Source organism: Danio rerio, chromosome 10, assembly GCF_049306965.1.
Source record: "Danio rerio strain Tuebingen ecotype United States chromosome 10, GRCz12tu, whole genome shotgun sequence".
Classification (NCBI taxonomy): Eukaryota; Metazoa; Chordata; class Actinopteri; order Cypriniformes; family Danionidae; genus Danio; species Danio rerio.
The window spans coordinates 26,368,163-26,392,462 of NC_133185.1; the positions used below are offsets into that span (position 1 = coordinate 26,368,163).

The 24,300-nt window shown below is 35.0% G+C and overlaps 1 protein-coding gene and 1 long non-coding RNA gene across 4 annotated transcripts in view; one reads left to right on the forward strand and one right to left on the reverse strand.

Annotated features, from left to right (window-relative positions):
- LOC141376355 (uncharacterized) overlaps positions 1-24,300 on the reverse strand; it is a 974,232-nt gene that overhangs the window by 425,374 nt on the left and 524,558 nt on the right. The gene's annotated exons all lie outside the window — the stretch shown is intronic.
- LOC100006777 (protocadherin-10) lies at positions 13,744-23,324 on the forward strand. Its single transcript, XM_021479329.3, has 4 exons — positions 13,744-16,367; positions 18,888-18,949; positions 19,043-19,155; positions 22,633-23,324. Exons 1-4 carry the CDS (start codon positions 13,902-13,904, stop codon positions 22,890-22,892), a joined length of 2,901 nt encoding a protein of 966 aa, XP_021335004.2. The 5' UTR covers positions 13,744-13,901; the 3' UTR covers positions 22,893-23,324.

Sequence of the window (24,300 nt, forward strand, 5' to 3'; positions counted from 1 at the left end):
TTCTGGGATGGATAAGTATTGTGAACAACTTATATAAAAACATATGGAGGAACACTTTCGCATGTCGAGATGTACGTAATACAGTATGTGTGTGTGCTGGCGCTCACCGGCTCCTACACCAGCACACGTTCCAAGCAACTGAAGGAAGCAAAGCTTGAAGGTAGACTAGCGGTTTATTATAAGCATTTTATCCATAATTTTTGACACTGTTGGCATTAAGAAGGAACATAGAAACGTTATCTGACTAACATCTAGCAGCTAAATGTGTCTGGAAATATATTCAAAGGCTTTTATTTTTATAGACAGCGCGGATGTTAATGCGTCTGAGTGTTCTGATTGACTAAAGTATACGTCTCACGTCAGCACGTTCTATTGGTGAGCGCACTCTTTCCGGCAAATTTCCTTCAGAGTTCACACAGAGCATCATTCCGGCAAATTATTGCCTAGTTATAAGGTTACAACTTCTCTTTTTTTAAAAATTGTCAGAATAAATTTACTGGTAGCCTATTTTCAAAATGGACCTGTTCACACATACAGACCTTTCCAGAAAATTGCTGGACATTTTCCGTAAAGGTCTGTATGTTTAAAAGGGGCTAAAGTGTCTAATGAAAAAATACATGTATACATATTTTTTTTATAAATTTATTGATGAAACGGCTTGCCAGTATACATCTCTACCTCCTCTCTGCATTTGTTTCAGTCTGCCGACCACAGGTCTCTTGTAACTACAGACACATAGACCTACTCATGTAGACACACTTTTTTTTTATCTGCATGTTTTGGTTAAAAGAAAATCATATCGTCATATCATACTTCCAACGTCTAATTAATCCAATCCGCCAGCAATATGTCGACGTAAATGACATTAGCGCTGCCTAAAACAACTCCGTCAATCCAGATGTAACCGTTTGTGTCAGTAGCAAAGAGGAACAAGTGTGTGTGCGCGCTTGAATTGCTAATAGGTAGGCTAGTACTGTTCTTTTGAGCTTTGTGGAAAAAGTGTTTAACATTCATGCCGGACTGCCCGAATTCCTCAAATCTGTCAGCCATGCGAGCCAGCTGTCACTCACTGCTAATTCACTACAACATCACTGACCTTCGGCTCCTGGCGAATAAACACACACACATATGCAAAAAAAAAAAAAAAAAAAAAAAGACTTGTCTTGCGATGAGCCCTTTTTTTTGTAAGCGCTTTTCTGGTGCTGGAATGTTGGGTTGCATTATCGTCTAGTTTTGCAAGAGCTGCGCGGCTGCCAGGTGCCTCAAACACGCTCTTCTACAGAGTCTGTGTGTGTATTTTGGGGAGCTGTTGTTTTAACTCGGTGGTTTATGCCGCTGTTTGAGCAACAACATTGACTCTGAAGGATTAACTGACCTGAATACAGAGGGAATGAGAGCTGAGGTGAAATACGAGATAGATAAACATAAACAAAACGAACAGGTGCATTACGTGACTTGTGAAATCCAAGTTTGAAAATATTTAACCTATAAGTAAAACATAAAATGTAAATAAAAAAATATATAATAATTTGATAATTAGAACTTATTTAATTTAATAATTAATACTTTAATAATTATTACTTATTTTAATAATTATAAATTATTTAATTTAATGATGAATTTAATGTAATTATTATTACTTAATTTTAGTTATTACTTATTTTTCATTTATTTCCAATAAGTCATACACACACACACACACACACACACACACACACACACACACACACACACACACACACACACACACATATATATATATATATATATATATATATATATATATATATATATATATATATATATATATATATATATATATATATATATATGCATGCATATACATACATACATATACATACATACACTATACCTGACAAAAGTCTTGTCACATATCCAAGTTTTAGGAACAACAAAAAATAACTTGACTTTTAGTTGATCATTTGGTTTCAGAAGTGGCTTATATGAAAGGCAAAAGCCTCTAGACTATGCTTATTTTGCCAAAATAAAACATATGTCTTGACTTTTAATTGTGCATGACTCTCATGAGCTTGAAGGACTGCGTCCATACATCTCTGCAATGTCTGAAATAATATTAATAAAGTCATCTGGACTGGCAAAGAAAGTGTTCTTGCAGGACTCTCAGAGTTCATCAAGATTCTTTGAATTCAACTTCAGTGCCTCCACCTTTATCTTAGTCCAAACATACTTAATAATGTTCATGTCTGGTGACTGGGCTGGCCAATCCTGGAGCACCTTGACCTTCTTCTTGATGTGGAAGCTGAATTATGAGAAGGAGCGCTGTACTGCTGAATAATTTCCCTCCCCTGTGTTTTGTAATGTAATGGGCAGCACTTAATACCTCAGGCTGTTGATGTAGCCATCCATTTTGCAGATCTCTCGCACACCCCCATACTGAATGTAACCCCAAACCATGATTTTTCCTTCACTAAACTTGACTGATTTCTGTAAGAATCTTAGGTCCATGCAGGTTCCAATCTTCTGCGGTATTTTTGATGTTTGGGATGCAGTTCAACAGATGATTCATCTGAAAATCTACCTTCTGCCACTTTTCCAAATGATTACCTAGAAGTCAAGTTTTTATTTGTTGCTCTTACAACTGGGATCGACAACAAAACTTTTGTCAGGTAAACTATATAGTATATACAAACAATACAGCATCACATACATCACCACAAAATGTTTGAAAATGTTTAAACAACAAAGTCTCTACTCTTGTTCAAAAACCAACTTGTGTCTTTAATTCTTTCCATTATTATTTAAGCCAAAAGGCTTTGTTTATTAAATATGTGATATATTTGACATATTTTACAAATAAACAGTTTTTGTAATTTTTTATTCAATTCCTTAATATATAAAATTACTGTAAAAACAAACTGAATTTAAATAAAATGTAATGTTAGAATAATAAATTAAACTATTATATTAATAATTAGTATTATAATATAATAATATGATTGAAAATGGAAATATTGTCTCTCAATATTATTAGTAGGATGATGATGAAAATTATAATTACCGTCATCATTAAAAACAATAAAATAACAAAAACAACAATTAGCCTAGAATATAATAAAATTGTTGTATAATGTTGATTTTTATTTCATACATGTTTTATTCTGTTTTCTTGTTCATCATGGTGCTGACCACAGGTCACACTTTCCTGTTCATCAATGTACTATTTGTGTCTTGATGCAATTTAGTTTTTATTTTCTTGTAAAAGAAATGAATAGTAATATTAAATAAGCAGAAAGCATGACAATCTGAAATTTATACATGATCAAAACCCAATGTTTCTCTTTCAATCTCTAAATAGATCATACAAACCAGTTGATATGAAACATCTCTCATGTTTCCTACAAAGAATGCATTTTGATAGAGCATGAGTGTAGGAGTGCTGTGTGTTGAGCAGGTACAGCAGTTGTTGCGAAAGACTTCATAATGAAATAATGCATTTGACAGATGTTGGGAGGACACACGTGCACGCCCCTGCGGACACACACACACCGTGAACCCTGTCAAGGTCAAAGCTCGACACACACCTCCTGTGCTCCACCTGCAGATGAGCTACATGCACACTTCAGCTCCAGATGCAATGAACAGTGTAATAAATTAAGTAGTTATCAGTATAATTCCCCAGTTGATTAAGAGTAGCAGTTTTTGTATTGCAGGGTTTTCTAAAATGCTGTTTAAACATGGAAACTAAGCTTAAAGTTTAAACCAATATGCAATAATTTGCAATGATTTACAAAAATTGTTTAAAAGCATTTTTCACAATTTTTTTGAGAGAACACACACACACCGGCCTCTTTTTTAGATTCATCTAACTAGTTCCACAAGATACTGGAAATATTCCTCAAGATATTTTAGTCCATATTGACATGATAGCACCACAGTTGCTGTAGATTTGTAGGCTGCACATCCATGATGTAAATCTCCCATTCCACCACATCCCAAATGAGCTCTATTGGATTGAGACCTGGTGACGTGGAGGATATTTGAGTACAGTAAACTCAATGTCATGTTCAAGAAACCAGTCTGAGATGATTTGGACTTTATGACATGGCACATTATGCTGCTGGAGGAAGCCATCAGAAGATGGGCACACTGTGGTCATAAAGGAATGAACATGCAGCAACAATACTCAGGTAGGCTGTGGCGTTGACAGATATGCTCAATTAGAACTAATAGACCTAAAGTGTGCCAAGAAAATATCCCCCACACCATTACACCACCACCAGCCTGAACTGTTGATACAAGGCAGAATGGACCCATGCTTTCATGTTGTTGACGTCAAATTCTGACCTTACCATTAGAATGACGCAGCAAAAATCAAGACCAGGCAACATTTTTCTAATTTTCTATTGTCCAGTTTTGGTGAGTCTGTGTGAATTGAAGCCTCAGTTTTCTGTTCTTAGCTGACAGGAGTGGCACCCGGTGTGGTCCTCTGCTGCTGTAGCCCATCCGCCTCAAGGTTGTTGTGCATTCAGAGATGCTCTTCTGCATACCTCGATTATAACGAGTGGTTATTTGAGTTACTGTTGCTTTTCTATCAGCTCAAACCAGTCTGGCCATTCTCCTCTGAACTTCTGGCATCAACAAGGCATTTGCACCCACAGAACTGTCGCTCACTCTTTTCTGTTTTTTGAACCATTCTCTGTAAACCCTAGAGATGGTTGTATGTGAAAATTCTAGCAGATTAGCAGTTTCTGAAATACTCAGACCAGCCCGTCTGGCACCAACAATTATGCCAGGTTCAAAGCCACTTAAACCACCTTACTTCCCCTGCAGATCGTCTTGACCATGTCTACATGCCTAAATGCATTGAGTTGCTGCCATGTTGGCTGACTAAAAATTAAATGTAATGAGTATTTGGACAGGTGTACCTAATAAGGTGACCGGTGAGTATATAAATACACTCACATATATTTTGCTTTGATTGGCTGCAGAACAGCTTGTTCAATAACTTAACTAATTAAAATTATTTGTCTAGTTAATCAAATGAATCTAGTTAAGCCTTTAAATTGCACTAGGTTGAAAAATATTGTCTAGTATCTTGCAAAATACTAAATTACTCGTAGCAAAGACAAAAAAAAAATACTTAGAAATTCATTTCAGTTCAATAGAAATTAATTTTTAATATTATGCTTAAAAAATAGCAATGAGTTGGCGCAGTAGGTAGTGATGTCGCCTCACAGCAAGAAGGTTGCTGCTTTGAGCCCCGGCTCGGTCAGTTGTTGTTTCTGTGTAGAGTTTGCATGTTCTCTCTGTGTTAAGTGGGTTTCCTCCAGGTGCTCCAGTTTCCCCCACAATCCAAAAGACATGCGGTAGGTGAAATGGGTAAGCTAAAATTTTCCTTTATGTGTGTAAATAAGTGTGTGTGTGTGTTTCCCAGTGATGGCCGCTGCATAAAACATATGCTGGATAAATTGGTGGTTCATTCTGCTGTGGCAACCCATGAATAATAAAGGGACTAAGCTGAAAAGAAAATGAAATAATGTTTAAAAAATGTGTTAAAAAAACCTAGATAAAAAATCACTGGAAGACTAAACATTTTGTCTTCAGGAGAAACATGTCATATTTTGTATGAGCTTATTTCTACAAAAAACTTTAAAATATTGTGTGTTTAAGAGCTGCTGAAATTTATGGTTCAGTACTTGAGAAAACAGCCATATAATATATTATAATCGACATCTACAGTCACAATTTCATAACGTTCAGAAAAGGAAACACTTAAAAATATGGTGTGTTTTTGGACAAATAAGAAAACACTAACAAATGCTCAAAATTGAGAGGTGCAATTAAAATCAATGTTTTTTTTTTTTTTTTTTTTTTTTTTTTTTTTTTTTGTCTGCAGGCTCTTCGTAATGTTGTCTTTCATACTGATCTCCAGCACATTATAGAGATTTAGTGTTCAAAGAGAATGTATTTTAAAGCCGTTAAACAATGTTCAGAGGGATGTTCAAGTATTTTGTGAAAGTGTCAGCAGATGTGAGATAAAAGCATGGATTCTGGGAACTCTAGGTAGGTGTTATTCTGATTTACAATAGCTGCAAAAATCAAAACAGATATGATTCATAAACACATCCAACTATTTAGACGCCTGTCAGTACAGAGGATTAGTAAATCCACACTGTCTAATCTGCAATAAAGCAGATCAGGATAGTGGATTTATTTATCTATCTGTACCTATTTATGATATTAAATTCTCTTTTCTCCATTTAACCAGCATTTCTACATGTCCTGTCCTAAAATGAAAATAAATGGGATTGGTTTAGCAACTGGCCGATTTCACATAGGATTTGACTGTTTGTGGTTAGGGTTACACTACAAGTCTATGATAGTCATTTAGCCTTAAAACATTTTTGAAAGCGAAATCTGATTTAAATGCATTACATGTGGCTGTTTGCCACGTGCTTCATCTGTTTTCACTTAGAATAATAAAAGCTTCGGTCATGAGCACTGCTGCTGCCCCCACTTGGACATGTAGAGAAGTGCTTTACAAAGAAGAATCTGTTCGTTTCAGTGGTTTTTAACTGTTGACATTGTGGACAAATGCGTGTTTTTCCGTAGTATTTTTTAAACTGCTGTTTCTCATTAATTTTTCATTAAGAATTTGAATAAATAATAAAGCCTTTAGATTTTTTTTTTTGCTCAAATAATTACATAAACACTCGAGTTTGTCTTTGATTAAGAGTAGAGGCTTTGTACTTTAAACATTTTCAAACAATTTATGTTGGCATATGTGATGTTGTATTGTAAATTTTCTGACTCCATACTAACTTCTGTAATTCTCCAAGTGTTTTTTATAGAGATCATTTGGCCACTCAAACCATCCTTACAACGTTTTGTAGCAACCATTCTTTGGTTTTGCACATTGTGATGAATGACTGTGTGAGTTGGGCCAATATGTTAGATTATATTAGATATATTATGTTAGATATGTTTTCTAGCAGAAGCTCGCTGTTTAACAATATCATTCAGGTGTAAAGAAAATGCTTTCAATGCACTGTAAAAAAATATGATCAATTAGTCCTGACAGCATATGTTTTTAGGCCACGGTAACTTAATAAAACTAGGTTAATCATGTTCTAACTTAATTTTTAGAAGTTGTGCAAGCTGTTTTAAGTTAGGTTATAATATGTTCAATTGACTCATATAAGGTTGATTTGATTCTCTTTAAAATTTTAAGGCAACCAGGATTTTTTTTTACTTTGTGGGAATATACTTTAAAATTAGTTTGCTCAATCGAACTTATAGAGCTGCCATCAACTTTTCCACACATATATGAGACCCTGGACCACAAAATCAAACATAAGCTTGCATTTTTTTTTTTTTTTTGAGTCATACAGTGTATTGTTGTCTATTTTCACAAATATACCCACAACATTTTATGGTCCACATATTTAACAAAGATTTTTCTTAAAAATCCTGCCTGCAGTTATTCTCAGTGACAGTATTTTGTGTATGTTTGTTAATACTTTTTAAGCAAAACATTTTTAAAGCATCTTTTTACTCATATCTACTAATGGTGCCAAAATTAGTGGAGAGTCTTGTATGCGTGTAAGAGAGACTGAGGTGAGGGCAGTGCCCACATTCCTGTGGCATTATTGACATTCTCAATTCTCAAAGTCTGTGGCGCTTTGCCCAATCCCAAACTGACCATGTGTGTGTGGGAGATCTGATGCGTAAATGAAATGTACATATTATTCTCCTGATTGGCTGCCTCGGGCCTGCAGGGAGGATTGGGGTAATTAGCAGAAGCCTCTGCCTCCACCCCGTGGCACTTCACGAAGGTGCAATTAGGATCTAGGTCTACATCTGTAGTCAGAGCCATGCTCCCATATGCCAGTTTGTGAATTTAGAGCTTCCAAAGCACTAGGTGTATGGATATACCTCATTCCATCTTTTATAAACACTTTTTTTAAAATAAAGGCTTCATAAATAACTGCTTTAATTCTTTATAGCATAGATGTGATAAGGTGCTGGAAACATTGCTCTGACATTTTGAGAATATGCTGACATGACAGTTTAGTTAGTTTACTTGAAAAAAGTCAGTAAATCCATTATAACTTGGTACTGTTAAGTTGACTTAATTTGTCATTATTAGTGGTGGAGAGTACTGAAAAATCATACTCAAGTAAAAATACCATTACTTGCCCAAATATGTAGTGCAAGTAGAGTAAAAGTATAAGTTGTAAATATTGCTCAAATTATAAGTAAAAAGTTGACCTCATTTGTTCATTCATTCATTTGTTTGCTTTTATTTGTTTGGTCCTTCCTTCATAATTTCGGTCCTTCCTTCCTCCATTCTGCCCTTGCTTCCATTCTTCTTTCATTCCATTTAGAGATTGTTTAAGGCTCGTTGATGATTTCAGTTATCATACAGTCGACATCCTTCATTTTTCCTGTTAGTGACAAGTCTCTGGGTTATTGCGTGGAAAAAATCTTCTTGGACATTTTTAATGCCACCTAAAGGTTTGGGGCATTCATAAAGCGCCCATGTCTTGAGGTTGTTCAGTATGATGCGATTTACTTTTTTATGTGCGATTTGATTGGATAGGAATCCAAGGACTGATTGTTATACTTTAGCCAATCACCACAGACAAGAAAGAAATAAAGTAGTTACTGCAGGTTGAAGGAAAATAGTGGAGTCAAAGTACCGATACAGCACTGAAAATGTACTCAAGGGGAGGTAAAACTACACATTTTAAAAACAACTTAGTAAATTACAAATTCTGAGGAAAAACTACTCAATTATTGTAGTTTGAATATTTGTAATTTGTTACTTTACACCACTGATAATCATGCACATTGTTTCTTTACTTAATTTTAGGGTAAGTAGCTGCTTTTTACATAGTAGTTGCTGCAGATTTATTGTTTGGATTTACCCACGATGCATGTATGCTTTTTGTTAAAACCAATTGATACAACACAATTCTTGAGTTCTTTGGGGAGACAACTTAAATGTCTTATGTTCATTCCACTTCAATTTGCAAAAACTAGTAAGTTAACTCAAATCGTTAGTGTGGAACCCAGCATTTTAACAGTGTGTGAATTTATAGTTCCTGTTCATGCCAAAGTTGCCCTATTGGATTGAGATCTGGTGACTATGAGGACATTTGAGTTTAGCGAATAAGCTCTCATGTTCAAGAAACGATGATTTCATCTTTTGTTGCACAAAGTAAAAAGTAATTTGTTTACTTTAAAACAAAGTATGTAAACCAATTGCCTTAAAACTTTTAATTAAATTAACTGCATGCATATTTATAAAAATTAAGTTAAATCAGCTTAACAGCTCCAACGGTTTTATTTACTTAAAAAAGTGTAAGGAAAGGGGTTTGCTTAATACAATCTCACAGTAATTCATAACTCATAACATCTCTTAATGAGTTAAGGTTAGAGGTGGGGTTTGGGGCAATGCATCGTTTTAAAAATCTGACCTTTTTATACAAATGAAATCGCAACAAATTAGCCACTTTTCTTACAATACATACAGTAAATAGTTATGCTTCCCTGTGAAACTGGGCTGGTTTACTCACTTTTTAAAAAAAGTAACCAATTGTTTTTACTGTGAAATATCCTGTTGGAAGCGGCTATCCCAAGAATTTTAAACATGAAAAGTTAACAGTGCAGAGATGAAGGTCCCATGATGGAATAAAAAAACGTAAATAATGAAAAATTAATTAACAAATTTTTTGGGAGTTCATTTGTATTACTGTCATATTTCTATCAGCTTGAACTAGTTTGGCTGTACTCTTCTGACCTCAAGGCATTTTTGTCCACTGAACTGCTGCTTACTGAATATGTTCTCTTTTTCAGATCATTTTCTGTAAACACTAAAAATAGCTGTGCGTGAAAATCCCACTAGATTAGCAGTTTCTGAGATACTCAGACCAGTCCATCTGGCACCAACTACACGATTCTCAAAATCACCTTTCAAGCTCAGTTTGACCTTCAGCAGATCTTCCTGACCCTCGTCTATGTCTAAAGGCATTGAGTTACTGCCAAATGATTGGCTGATTAGATATCTAGGTTAACAAACACTGATAATTATTAAAAGACATATGGTTTTTAAAAACTTGTGTAGAAATATAATTCCACCCATTTTGTAAAAATAAGCGGTACACAATCCTAAAAAGCTAGTAAATTTTACAACTAATTACAAAGAAATAGCAAAGTATAATATATATATATATATATATATATATATATATATATATATATATATATATATATATATATACAATCGAAGTCAGAATTAGTAGCCCCTCTTTGAATGTTTTTCTCGTTTTTAAATATTTCCAAACTAATGTTTAACAGAGCAAGGGAATCTTCACAGTATGCCTTATAATATTTTTTCTTCTGAAGAAAGTCTTATTTGTTTTTATTTCTGCTAGAATAAAAGCAGTTTTAAATTTTTTTACACCATTTTAAGGACAAAATTATTAGCCCCTTTTAGGCTATTTTTTCCCAATAATCTAAAGATCAAAGTATCGTTATACAATAACTTGCCTAATTACCCTAACTTGCCTAGTTAACCTTAAGCCTTTAAATGTCACTTTAAGCTGTATGGAAATGTCTTTAGTGAAATATTATTTACCGTCATCATGGCAAAGATAAAATAAATCAGTTATTAGAGATGAGTTATTAAAACTATTATGATTACAAAGAAATTATAAGGTTCTATCTGACATTTTTGTCAAAATTGAGTTATTGACATATTCTTATTAAATGACAACTTATTTACATTATGGGATGTTTTTTTATAAGTTGTTTACATTTTAAGACTTTTAATGAAAACCAAGTTTAAAATTAAAGCTTATTTTTTTCAAACATTGCAAGGCTGCTAAACAATAGTTTAAACAATGTTCAAACCATGTTTTAGTATTTCCTTCGGTCAGACAGCAAAGCACTAATAATAGTAATGTAATGTTAAATAATTTGCTGACAGAAGAAGTTTCCACAAAAACAAAAATAGTATACTGATTAAATGTATACTATAAAGTAAAATGTAATTATTACATTTAATAAAAAAAAGAAAATATATATATTATTTATATATGTACACTGTTCACAATCTCATGTAGAATCTACAGTAACTTACTGGCAGCAGTTTGCCAATAACTTACTGTAAATTTATTACAGCAAAAATGTATTTGCATTTGTATATATATATATATATATATATATATATATATATATATATATATATATATATATATATATATATATATATGTAACTAACTAATTTGTTAATGTATTTTTTAAATCAATATTTAAATAAATCAATAATTTCCCCGAATTTAAAATAATTTACTTTTTAATGTTTAGAGGTAAAATTACAATTATCTTTTCTTTTTTTTCTTTTTTTCAATTGTCGAGCTCTTCTCTGTAGACTCAGACCCTTTGGATTAGAAACAGTGGGTCGGTTGTGTAGCCTAATACTGTTGTAGGTCAATCCGCATTTATGGAGTTCACAGAAGGCTAATGTAGGCTGCAGACTAATTTAAAATCATTAAACCACTCTGGTAAAATCAATTCAGAGATTGTAGGAAAATGAGCCTTAATTAGTGGCAGTCTAATGTCTGGACCACATGACACCCGAAAATTTGTAGGGGGTGGGTTAAAAAAAAAAAAAAAACTTTTTATCCCTACTTCTCGTTATACCTCTCTATATTTATATTGCTGTTTTTTTTTGACCATACTAGAATTTAGAAAAGGTGTTTGGCATGAGCACCGACACTACATTTTTGCAGCCTTAAAACGTCCTAAAATAAGTGCAGAGAAAGGTGATTAATTAGTTAGCCAATGATTTTTCCCCTTCTTTCAAGCATTGTTTATATAATGTCAGTCTTTATAGGAGTATTCAGATGTTTGATGAACCAAGCTTTGTTGAAGTGAACTCGCATTCACTTGAGAAGTTAATCAAGAGTAACATTTTGGGCAGAATCTGATGGTACATTAACAAAATATGAATAGCCCTCCAATAATTATTGTATATCACTATAATCCATATTTACTGATTTGTTTTTAAGTGTAATTTTAGTTGCACTTCTTAAAACTGACCTAAAACTTCACTCCACTAGACCTAAACGACAATAAACATGAAGAACAGTTTACACCACACCACTCCACGTTCGTGTCCTCTTTTTGGCCATTAATGAGAGTAAATGTGTTTGTTTGGTGGGTCGATTTAAGTTGCTTTATTTCCGACTCGGCTCTATGCCATTTAGTATGCACTTAAGGTAATGGAAAGCAGAAAAATATCATGGGAACCCTGTAGTCTGCTGTTCAACCAATCGTGAACAGCTGGATTATGCCTCACAAAACCTTTTAATACCACTGTTCACTAATGATCCGGACCGGCGGCCCTTTAATCCCCACTACATTAATTAAAAAGAGCACGAGCCCTTGGAAGATCATGCCATCTGCTGCTGTTTCATTCCACAGACAGATTGTGTTTGGTGCTTATTTAAAACTGAATTTCTTTACTTGTCAGGGAAGGCAGGAAGAATGAGAAAGGGATAAGACTGCTGGAATTACAGAGAAACTAATTATGCTGAAATACCGTAAAGTCTTTGACTTAGCTTTGTTGTGCGCTCTGGTAGGCAAGCATGAATTTTGATAAAAACTTGTAGTTTGTGCAGTAGCTGAGAGAGCTCAAACAGACTGCAAGTTAAGAAAATGTGCAATTAGAAAAACACAATTTTAGAAAACATCTTCAACAATTTGACAACATGCTAACGCAAATTCTCATAACATACGGTATTATCTGAGAGGTGAGTTTAAGTTATTGTAATATCCAGGTTGTATGGGTTCTTGTTCTTTGTATATTATTGTAGCATTACAAATTACTCAATTAATGTTAAATTAAACTATTTTAATGCCATGCTAGCAAGAGTTTTATTTCATTTCACTTTAATTGTGCAGTTCATCAGATTATTAAGGCTAAAAATAATTAAGCAACAAAGAACTGATTAGTATGTTAAAAGCAATAAACTAAAAAGCAGACAGGTTTATCATTTTTTAAAATGTGATATTTGTAGAGCACTTCTGTATTTGCATGTGTTGTGAGAATAAAAAATCTAAAATATTAATTGAATTTTAAAAAACTAAAATATAGAAACTTATTTGCATTTTGGCCAATTGTTTAGACACCAACAATATTTTGCAGAATTCTGTGTCAGCGCCCCCAAAAAAGATAGCATCTAAACTACAATAATTTGTGTTGTGTTTTGATGCTTAGTTTAAAACATGACAGCCTAATTGTTGCCTCAGATTCCTCATATAAAGTCAGTTAATTTCGGATTAATTTATTACAAATATAAACATTACATTCATAGTATTAAGTGTTTTAAAGGTAGTCTGGTAACTGTTAAAAAATATGACAACTAGCTGGCAAATGTTAATAATTCTATATTTAAATTACATTTTAATAAAATGTATTTATTTATGTATTTATTTATTTTGTTTCCGTGTGCGTAATGGGAGACACATCATTAATCATTAATTAATCTAATATTAAATGTAATAAGAAATGCAATGAAAATGAGAACACAGAGGGGGGAAATGCATAAAAATAAGTGTTTACTGTTTACCTCCTCCCTTTCTGTCTCCCTCGTCCAAACACACGCACACTCTCTCACTCTGGCGCACGTGCCATTGGCCAAAGGAGCGCGCACTTGTGCTAAAGTACGCGGTTCAGTGACTTACCACTCCAATGTCCAATGTCAATAGCGTGGTCTTTCTCTCTCCTGATTTGAGTGTTTTTTTTTTGTTTTTTTTTGCTAAATTTATCTACCTTTTTAAAGCTATAACTATGCGTGTTTTGTTTGGTCTTTCACCTTAATGCGCGCGTTAGAAAGGAGCCTGTTTTAATGGAGAAGCGGATGTGGACATGGCAGGTAACCTGCCTGGCGCTCATCGCATCTCTGATGGATGTAGTTCTGGCACAGATTCGTTACACGATCCCCGAGGAACTGGAGCACGGGGCATTTGTTGGAAATATCGCGGAGGATCTGGGACTAGACACTAACAAACTTTCAGTCCGACGATTCAGAATAGTCTCGGGCGCAAAAAGACAATATTTAGAGGTAAATTTAGAAAACGGGGTTTTGTTTGTCAATGAAAGAATCGATCGAGAGGAGTTGTGCGAACAAAATCCATATTGTTCATTCCACCTCCAGGTTGTGATCGAAAACCCGTTGGAACTGTATAGGGTGGAAGTTGAAATATTTGACGTCAACGACAACTCTCCCGTTTTTCCATGGAGCGAGTTTAACCTGGATATCTCCGAATCTGCCGCGCCTGGATCACGCTTCCCGCTGGAAAGCGCGCAGGATCTTGATGTCGCGGACAACTCTTTGCGCTCGTATTTGTTAAGCGTAAACGAACACTTTGTCCTGGATGTCCAAACGCGAAGCGATGGGAGCAAATTCGCAGAACTCATCCTGGAAAGCCCACTGGACCGGGAGCAGCAGAAAACTCACCTTATGGTGCTTACAGCGGTGGACGGCGGCTCGCCAGAGAGATCTGGAACCGCGCAAATAAACATAACTGTACTGGATGCCAACGACAACGCACCTGTGTTCGACCAGAACTTTTATAAAGTAAGGCTGGCTGAAAACGCACCACGGGGAACAGTCGTAATAAAACTTAACGCCACCGATCTCGATGAAGGACCCAACGGGGAGATCACGTACTCTTTTAGCGGCCACGCGCCCATGAGAGTGCGCGAGCTGTTTAGCGTGGACTCTCGGACTGGAGAAATCAAAGTAAAGGGACTTATAGATTATGAAAAGGCACGAATGCATGAGATTTACGTGCAAGCCAAAGACAAGGGACCGTCCGCTGTAGCGGTGCACTGCAAAGTTATGGTGAACATCATAGACGTCAACGACAATCTTCCAGAAGTGATTCTCACATCTGTATCTACGCCAGTCCAAGAAGACGCGCCCCCCGGCACAGTGATCGCCGTCATCAGCGTCATGGATAAGGATTCTGGAGAAAACGGGAATGTGGACTGTGAAATTCCACATCATGTCCCCTTTCAACTTCATTCTTCTTTTAAAAATTATTATACATTGGTTACATGCGATTTTCTAGACAGAGAGAGCATTTCAGAGTATAACATCACTCTTACTGCGCGTGATATGGGCTCACCGCCTCTTTTTACGCGGAAAACTATTTTAGTACAAGTGTCAGATATCAACGATAACGCGCCGCGTTTCAAGCAGCCCTCCTACACGGTCTACCTGACCGAAAACAACGCACCAGGAGCATCCATCTGCACCATCACCGCGCAAGACGCGGACGCGGACCAGAATTCCTACTTATCCTATTCAATTCTGGAGAACGACATACACGGGATGCCAGTGTCCACCTATGTGTCCATCAACTCAGACAACGGCAACATTTACGCGCTGCGCTCATTCGACCACGAGCAGCTCAGAAACTTTCAAATCGTGGTTCAAGCAGAAGACGCAGGTTTCCCGCCTCTGCGCGCGAATGTAACCGTGAACGTGTTTGTTTTGGACCAGAATGACAACCCTCCGGTCATTGTGTCCCCGATGCCTGAGAACGACACTGCAGCGGTTGTGGTTGTCCCTCGATATGTTGACGCCGGATACCTGGTGGCGAAAATCACCGCCATGGACGCGGACGCGGGGCAAAACTCGCGTCTGTTTTATGAAGTCCTCCAAGCTACAGATGCTAGTTTGTTCAGCGTTGCCTTGTACACTGGAGAGATCAGGACAATTCGCCGGTTGATGGACAACGACCCCAGGAGACACAGGCTGGTGGTTTTGGTCAAGGACAACGGTCAGCCGCCGCTCTCGGCCACGGCCTCCATCATGTTGTCAGTTGTTGACAGTGCGCCAGAATCCTCGCCTGATTTTGGTGACCTCGCGCTCAGCCCTCACTACCGGTCAAACCTAACGCTGTATTTAATCGTGTCTCTGGGCGCAGTTTCATTCACATTTCTCGTGGCTATTATTGTCCTGGCTTCAATCAAGGGATGCAAGGACGGTAACTCGTGCTGTGGGTTTCATACGAAGGACTCCGAGAGCGAAGTCATTAAAAAGTCGAACCTAAACATTCACATATCACCGGGATCCATTAAACGGGATCAATTCAACGCGAACAACCCAATGGGCCCAAATTACTGCTATAAAATGTGTTTAACTCCAGAGTCGTCGAAAAGTGACTTCATGTTTCTCAAGCCCTGTAGTCCGACAGGAACATCTTCTCGAAACAACATTAAGGAGATTGAAAACAAAACCCTGACCTGGAGCTCAGGCAGCCACAGTACTAGTACAAGAAATGGGACGACCTCCCCAAACGAGGCAAGTAATCAATCAATCAATCAATCAATCAATCAATCAATCAATCAAAAAAGCAAGATCAACGGAGTAACCACTAGAGGGAGACTCCAGATATTTTTGTGCTTTATAATCAACCCAGAAACTGGTATTTATTAAAAAATAAAAAACAAGTAAGAACTAAACAACAACAACAACAATAACAATAACAACAACAATAATAATAACAATAATAATAATAATAATAATAATAATAATAATAAGAAGAAGAAGAACATAAGGTAATGATATGAACTGTAAAAGTAGATAATTACTAAATATTAGTAAACAAGATTTCTTAATAAATGCAATATGAATATTCATTCATTAATTTTCTTTTTTCCGCTTAGTCCCTTTATTAATCAGGGGTCACCACAGTTAAATGAACCACCAACTTATCCAGCAAATGTTTTACGCAGCGGATGCCCTTCCAACTGCAACCAGGGGGCGAATTACAGGGCGGTTTGGGGGGTCTGACCCACCTAATTTACGCTTGATCCCCCCTGAAGGACATCAAAACAAGATGGGGGTCTGCCCTTTAATAGTTATCAAATAGTTTGCTCTGATCTCTATCTTAAATAATATTCATAATTAAAATTATAGATAACTTCAACACCACCAATATAAGGGTTCATACCATTGTGAATGCAAGTTTGCGGCAACAATATTCATTCATCTGTTTAATAACAGCAAATCTAAAGCACCAAAAGACAGTCTAAATGTTTACGAAACAAGTTTCTTTGAAAAAGGCATTTGTAGGTGTCTGTAAAACAAGATGCCTTGTTTGTATTTTATTATACACAAGCTCGCACATGGAAGTTAAACAGTAAAATAAAAAATATGTGCAGTCTTTCATGGTCATCCATTAATAGGTGCAAGAAAGCAAACCACTCTCTGTTTATTTAATATAAATTTGGTTCACTGAGACATTTTACCAAACATAACCAAAAAAACCACTGTGCCACCGTGACGCACAATATAAATATAATATTTCATATTATTAATAATATAAATTAAGTAGAAATAATGCATGTTAATTTAAATAATGTTATTTACATTACTAATTTTACCAATGTAAAACTATAATATATTTTAATATAATAATAAAAGTATTAGTAATATTAAATGTACTATTATATAATAACAATACAACATAATAGTAATCAATAACAACAGAATTTAAACAATATAATTAAAATTAAATAAAATATTGATATATAATAATATTAATATTAATAAATATAATTATATTAAACAATAAAATACAATGATATTGAATTAAAATACATATCAACAATATGAATTAAAATAAAACATAATTATATTAATAATATTATTATCATAAGGTGGCATGGTGGCTCAGTGGTTACAACTGTCACCTCACTGCAAGAAGGTCCCGGCTGGGCCAGTTGGTATTTCTGTGTGGAGTTTGCATGTTCACCCATGTTTGCGTGTGTATGAGTGTGTGTGTGTGTGTGAATGCAAGAGTGTATGGGTGTTTTCCAATACTAAGTTATGGCTGCAAGGGCATCTGCTGCGTAAAGCAAATGCTGAAATAGTTGGCGGTTCATTTCGCTGTGGTGACCCATGAAAAATAAAAGTCTTAGCTGGAGGAAAAATGAATAAATGAATATTATTGTGATACATTCATTTTCTTTTCAGCTTGGTTCCTTTATTAATCAGAGGTCGCCACAGCAGAATGAACCACCAACTTATCCAGCATATGTTTTACGCAGTGTATGCCCTTCCGGCTGCAACCCATCACTGAGCAACATCCATACACTCTCATTCACACACACTACACTACGGACAATTTAGCTCACCCAATTCCCCTACAGCACGTCTTTGGACTTGTGGGGTAAACCGGAGTACCCGGAGGAAACCCACATGAACACAGGGAAAACATGCAAACTCCACACAGAAATGCCAACTGAGCCAGCTGTGGCTTGAACCAACAACCTTCTTGCTGTGAGGCAACTGTGCTACCCCATTATTATTGCCATTATATATAAAGTTAAATCAAATTAACAATAACAATAATACTTTTATTAATATTAAAATAGATTTTAAGTTATAAATCATATACATTTAAAATTAAATAATTACAAAACAATGAAATAACAATAATATCAACAACTATTATTATTATTATACATGTGTTGAACAGCACTGAAAAGTACTGATCAAACAGCATTGTTTGTTTTATTGTGCCATTTCCCCTTTGCTTCTTTCTCCTATTCTTTTATTCTGTGAACTAGACCTTAAAATTCCTAATGCACAGTTCATAAATAAACCATCAAATAAACAAATGCATTGTTGTCACTGCTCCATATGGTAGGTGTACTGCAACAATGCGATGAATTAATAAAATGCATTAGTGACTGTTTTTTAATGTATTCTGAGGTATTTCCCATTTTTTGGCACAGACATTATGTTTGTAGTACATTCTTGAACCTCTAACGTGTAACTAAAGTAAATATTTTAAACCTTTTTCTTGCTTTGCAGTTCAAACAGGCAAACAGAGACCGAACGCTCACCAAGAACCAGCTGAATTACACGTATAGAAGGTGATTACAGTAAAAGCTGATTCCAGCTCTCTCTGTCTATCTTTTGCTCACATTCACAAAGCCTCTTACCTGTCCATGTTTTTGTTTTTCTAGTAATACTCCATTAAACACAGGTAGAACATTGCAGCGCAGACTGATCCAGGACTCAGACAACTACTCCTACACCTCTGTCCCACAGTACTGGACCTGGGGGAATCACATACATGGTAAAATATTCATCATCCCTAAAACATTTATTTTAAAGAGGTCCTGTTATGCCAATTTCACTGTTATATGGTGTTTGAACACAGGTGTGGGTTCAAAGTGCACGTAAACAACCAGTCTATGATGGTAAAAATCCAGCCACAACTTTTTTTAATCCCCATTAATCATAAATAAATGCATGAATCCAAGTCACTGCAGACATTATGGCTGAATTAAATTTTTAATGGAAATGTGCCTAAGAATGTCGGTAAAGTGTTATATGATTGCGCTAAATATATTTCAGACTGAACTGTTTAACCAATGAAAATTAGAGTTAGAGTTTTTGAAAGATACAAATGAGTCTTACTGTAATTTTATATCGCAAACAAGAATGTCACTTAATATATTGTGAACATTTCCAAACATCCTTTCTAAATGTGCTTGCTAACATGCTGAAAGAGTTATGTGGTTAAAGTTATCTATGTTTCCATTCTATTTTTATGTTTATTTTGGATTATGAGCATTAAAAATTCTTGATGGAAATGCGTTAAAAAATGTATGTGCACTACAAAAAAATATGCAAAACCTTTAATTTACCGAATAAATTTCAGCATGCAGATAAAAAAATTGTGTTATTTTATTTCCACATAATAACAAAAATAGGTGCAATGGGACAGCAATACAGTTTTACAGTCACTTTGGTCCATTTCTCAGATCAGAATTGAAGTTCTCCAAACTACCTGTTTAATCTTCACATCATTGTGTCACTTGTGCACATCAGAACAGCTGTTTTTCATTACTTTGAACAAAATACAAATGCTTTTGTACATTTGTGCAAATGATTATGTGCAATTCTCTGCTGTTTCCTACATTACCAATTGATTATGTCATGTTTATCAAAATGTATTATTTTGGTCTCTGTTGAGTCTCACCCCCATAACATTTACAGTTTTTCTTGTTTGCTTTTCATTTTCATTATCACTATCCCAGCAGAGCAGAAGACAGGTCTTGCAAATGTGTAAACTCTTTTTCATTGGATTAACAAATTTTCCCCAACATTTTCCAAAACAGTTAAAACACACACATGTCATTCAAGCAGCCCAAACTCCATTGTTTTAGCTAGGCTAACCAAACAGAAACCATCTATTCCTAACGATTAGAAACTTTCAAGATCAGTATGACATCTCTAAAGCAGCGGTTTGACACTCCACAGAAATCTGCATTAGGAATGCATTTTTTTGTATTTATATTATTTCCAATATGGTATTATTTTTAAATCTTTCTACAATTGGTAAATTTCTTCAAGATTATACTTGACTTTTTCTAATGAAGGTTTAAAAAGAGATTACCCTATGTTCACATTTCTACTTAAAAAAAAAAAAAAATTATTTGTGCTATGCAGTGCTGTCTTTTCCTTTCTGTGTCACAATGACAAGATCTGTCAACAAATTACAGCACAAACAGCCAAAAAACAATATTGCCATAGTTTACGTCAGAACAGCCATCCAGAGTACACTGTTATTGACAACATAACAAAGTAATCTGACTGTCTTATCCATACACAATGACACAAGGACCTGTCATTCTGAAGGCACTAACATGTTCATTGACACAGAAATTTAGTTTTGAGGGTTGAACCAAGGATTTTGAGCAGGAGATTGGCTTTTGCAAGGAATCCATGGTGTTTTGCTATTTGGACACATTGTTTTGAGAAATGCACTTACTGTTTTGCAAATTTCAGTTCTGAGAAATACTCTAAAGCGACTGAGAGAAACTGTAATTGACAAAGCAGCAGACCGACCAGTGCAAAAACTCTGAAATATTGTTTGGTTATTCTGATATAAAAATCTGTCATCACAGTGTTTTGGAATTATTACTTCCCAGAATTGTCTTAAGTGGCTGCACTCCTAAACAGTCTTCCTGTTCTCAGGCACAATTCATTTATTGCAGTTTTTCTCAATTGCACACTTTTCAAAACAGACTTCACATTCTCTAAACTGGGAGTGCAAATGTCAAAACGGTTTGCTGGAACTTCAGAGCTTTAATGCATATCTGCAAAATGTAGTTACTCCCCAAAAACATTTAATTTATGCGTTAAAACATAGTTATGATCAGTAATTTGGCCAAGGCTCTCAAAACATAAAGTGTATTTGTCATCGTGTGAGCCACACTGCTTAAAATCATTAGGTGTTTTTTCACCATGACAGTCAACCATGGAATTTAAGGTTTAAAAAATCTGATATTTGTTGAGAAGAGTCAATAGTCATAGTCAGAGGAAAAAAATGAATGTTTGTATTTACACAGTGCATTTATTTGTCTACAACTGTATTACATGCAAAGTGCAATCTTGCTTGCCTAATTACTGTATTGTATATTTCATATTGCTTATGTTACCACAAATACACAAAAAAATACTACAAAATATCATCCATGAAAAAAAATATTCTTGGTGGTCATCCTGTGGCTCTTTTGGGCCAGAGATTACTTGTCTTCCAATTGCTCTTCCATGAAGCTACGGTCACACTGCACTTTTCTCCCCATAGACCTCTATTAATATGCACGCTCGTGCAACAAGTTTCACAGTTCGCTGTGTTGGAAAGTTCAAGCTTGGTGAACTCTGACCTGCGAAATCGCATCACATGCTGGCGTGAGACCAATCGAAGATTAAAACATGACCTCTCTGGACAGAAATTTAAAACATGGACCAATCGCTTGCTATTTTTAATGTCTAATCATCTTGTTTAATCCTGCCTCTTTTCACAGCGCCCTACAACAGATTTTTGCTAGCTCAAACTCTAGTGCAGGGCTATTTAATTGGCGGCCCACGGGCCGAACCTGGCCCCCGAGGCAATTTGTTCTGGCCCTCCAAATAGTGTGACCAAGACATAAAAATATATTTATCATAAATAGGGATGCAACAATTAGCTGATTTCACTATTAACTGCGCTTTAATTCGTCACAGTTAATTAATTGTAAAAAGCCGCATTTCTGTTGCACGGAAAAGTTATGACAAGTTGCCACTTGTGCGCTAGTTTAAGGTACTAAGTATGTTCACCGAAGCTAATACACGCTCACGCCGGATTAACTACAGCAGCGGCCGTTCCCATATCTTGTCTTTTCCGCTTGCAAGTTTGTTATTTTTAATGTAAGAATGACAATATGCGCGCACAAGCAGAGCAATGCGCTTGCCTCTGTCCGGGTGCATCAAACTTGATTAGTTAAATAGATAACGCAAATTGTATTGCAACTAGAGGTCATTTACCAATTTAGCAGACATTACAATGTCAATATCAAATATTTATGGTCTAAACGTGTGTATATAAATATTTGATGGTTAAATAAATAGTTTTGAGTCTGATGGCTTGCACAATTTTATTTAGAGATGTTTTTTTTGGAGGGGAGCATAAAACATCCCCTTTAAAGGAATTCTCAGAAAAAAACACCAAATTTTAACGTAGGTTTCTAGTGATTAAACTGACTTTTTGTGCTATTTCCAACAGATTTTAAGACCTCACCCAAGGCTGGGGGTTTTCCAAATCGCTCATGGACACGATATAACCAGCAGGAGTCAGTTCATCCATCAGCAGACTATCAGCATAATGTTTATATTCCTGGAACTCCATCAGCACTCTGTACACTCAAACTGGCTAACAATGGGGACATTGAGGTCTACAACTCATTCTCAACGTTTGGCAAAAAGAAAAAGCCAAACAATACCCTTCATGAAGACGCCATAATAACAAATGATTTTTTCAAATGATATTTATAATGTTTTTTTGTTTTGTTTTTTAACCTGTAGTTCACTGTATATTTTAGTTGGAGCATATGTGCTGTGTATGATTTTCTTTCATAAATTTCACAACAAATAGCACCTAAAAGTACTCCGATGAATTTATTTTTGAAAATATCTTCAGTGATCAGAAACTTAACAAAAGTGTTTGACAGATGGGTGTTTTAACTGGTAATTTATATAGGCTATATTATCCAATTTTATATACCTCTAGTTTCCAAAATGTACAGAATAAAAAGTAATATTAGAATTTATTGAATACACCTCTGTGGTATTTCTTTTTTCTTCTCATAAAAAATAAGGTATGTTCACACATATGAGGAGTTTGTTTTTGTGACAGAGCTTCTACAGTGCAACAGAAATACAGAGACAGGCCAAAAAACAAATAATAAATATGTTTTTAAATAGAAATAAGTAGTGACTGCAAATATACAAATTGACAAGTGTATGCACAGGTATATTACTATATAAAAATTGTATATATAAATCAAATATTTGTATATGTAAATTGGCAATATTTACACAACTATCAGTAATTTGTTGCACCATCCTCAGCCTTAGTGGACAGCCTCTGGTTTCCTGCTGCTGGCAACACAAATTCATGCATATATTCATGCTATACATAGTTAAAGTGCTCTTTAAGAGGGATTTTTTTTACATAATTTAAAACATATTAGTTTTAAGAACTAATTTCTAATAAATATTTAGTTTTGTGTTTGCCATAATGACAGTACATACTATTTTACTAATTATTTTTCAGTATTCAACTTCAAGTAGAATTTAAAGCCTAACTTGATTAATTAGGCAGGTCATTGGACAACAATTGGACAACAATATATATATATATATATATATATATATATATATATATATATATATATATATATATATATATATATATATATATAGGAGCTAATAATATTGAATAAAATTGTTTAAAATATTAAGAAACTGCTTTTATTCCACCCAAACTAAAATAAATAAAACTTTATACGAAAGAAAAAAATATAGGAAATATCTGTAAACAGCACTTGGGAAATATTTGAAAAAGATTAAAAATTTTCCAGGAGGGTCAATTAATGTTTACATCAAATGTATGCACAACAACAATTTCTGTTATTATATTAGCCAATGATAAAAAGTAGCACTTTATTTTGAGGGTCTTTATTGCACACACTGATGCTTGTAAGAAAGACTATATATATCTGCTGACACTGCTTCACCAACAGACATTCTCCTGACTATAAGAAACTTTGCAAGTATGTCATTGACATTGGCAGGTAGTGGCGATATAACTTAGAGATCAACAAAATATGTTAAAGGGATCGTCAAAATAAAGTGCATGGTACCTTACAAAAATCTTATTTTTCTTCTTGTT

Excerpts from the sequence above, each read along its gene's own strand:
- LOC100006777 (XM_021479329.3), top strand. The coding sequence starts at position 13,902 with ATGGAGAAGCGGATGTGGACATGGCAGGTAACCTGCCTGGCGCTCATC. Across the intron at positions 16,368-18,887 it reads GGACGACCTCCCCAAACGAG|TTCAAACAGGCAAACAGAGA; the intron begins GCAAGTAATCAA and ends CTTGCTTTGCAG. Across the intron at positions 18,950-19,042 it reads CTGAATTACACGTATAGAAG|TAATACTCCATTAAACACAG; the intron begins GTGATTACAGTA and ends TTGTTTTTCTAG.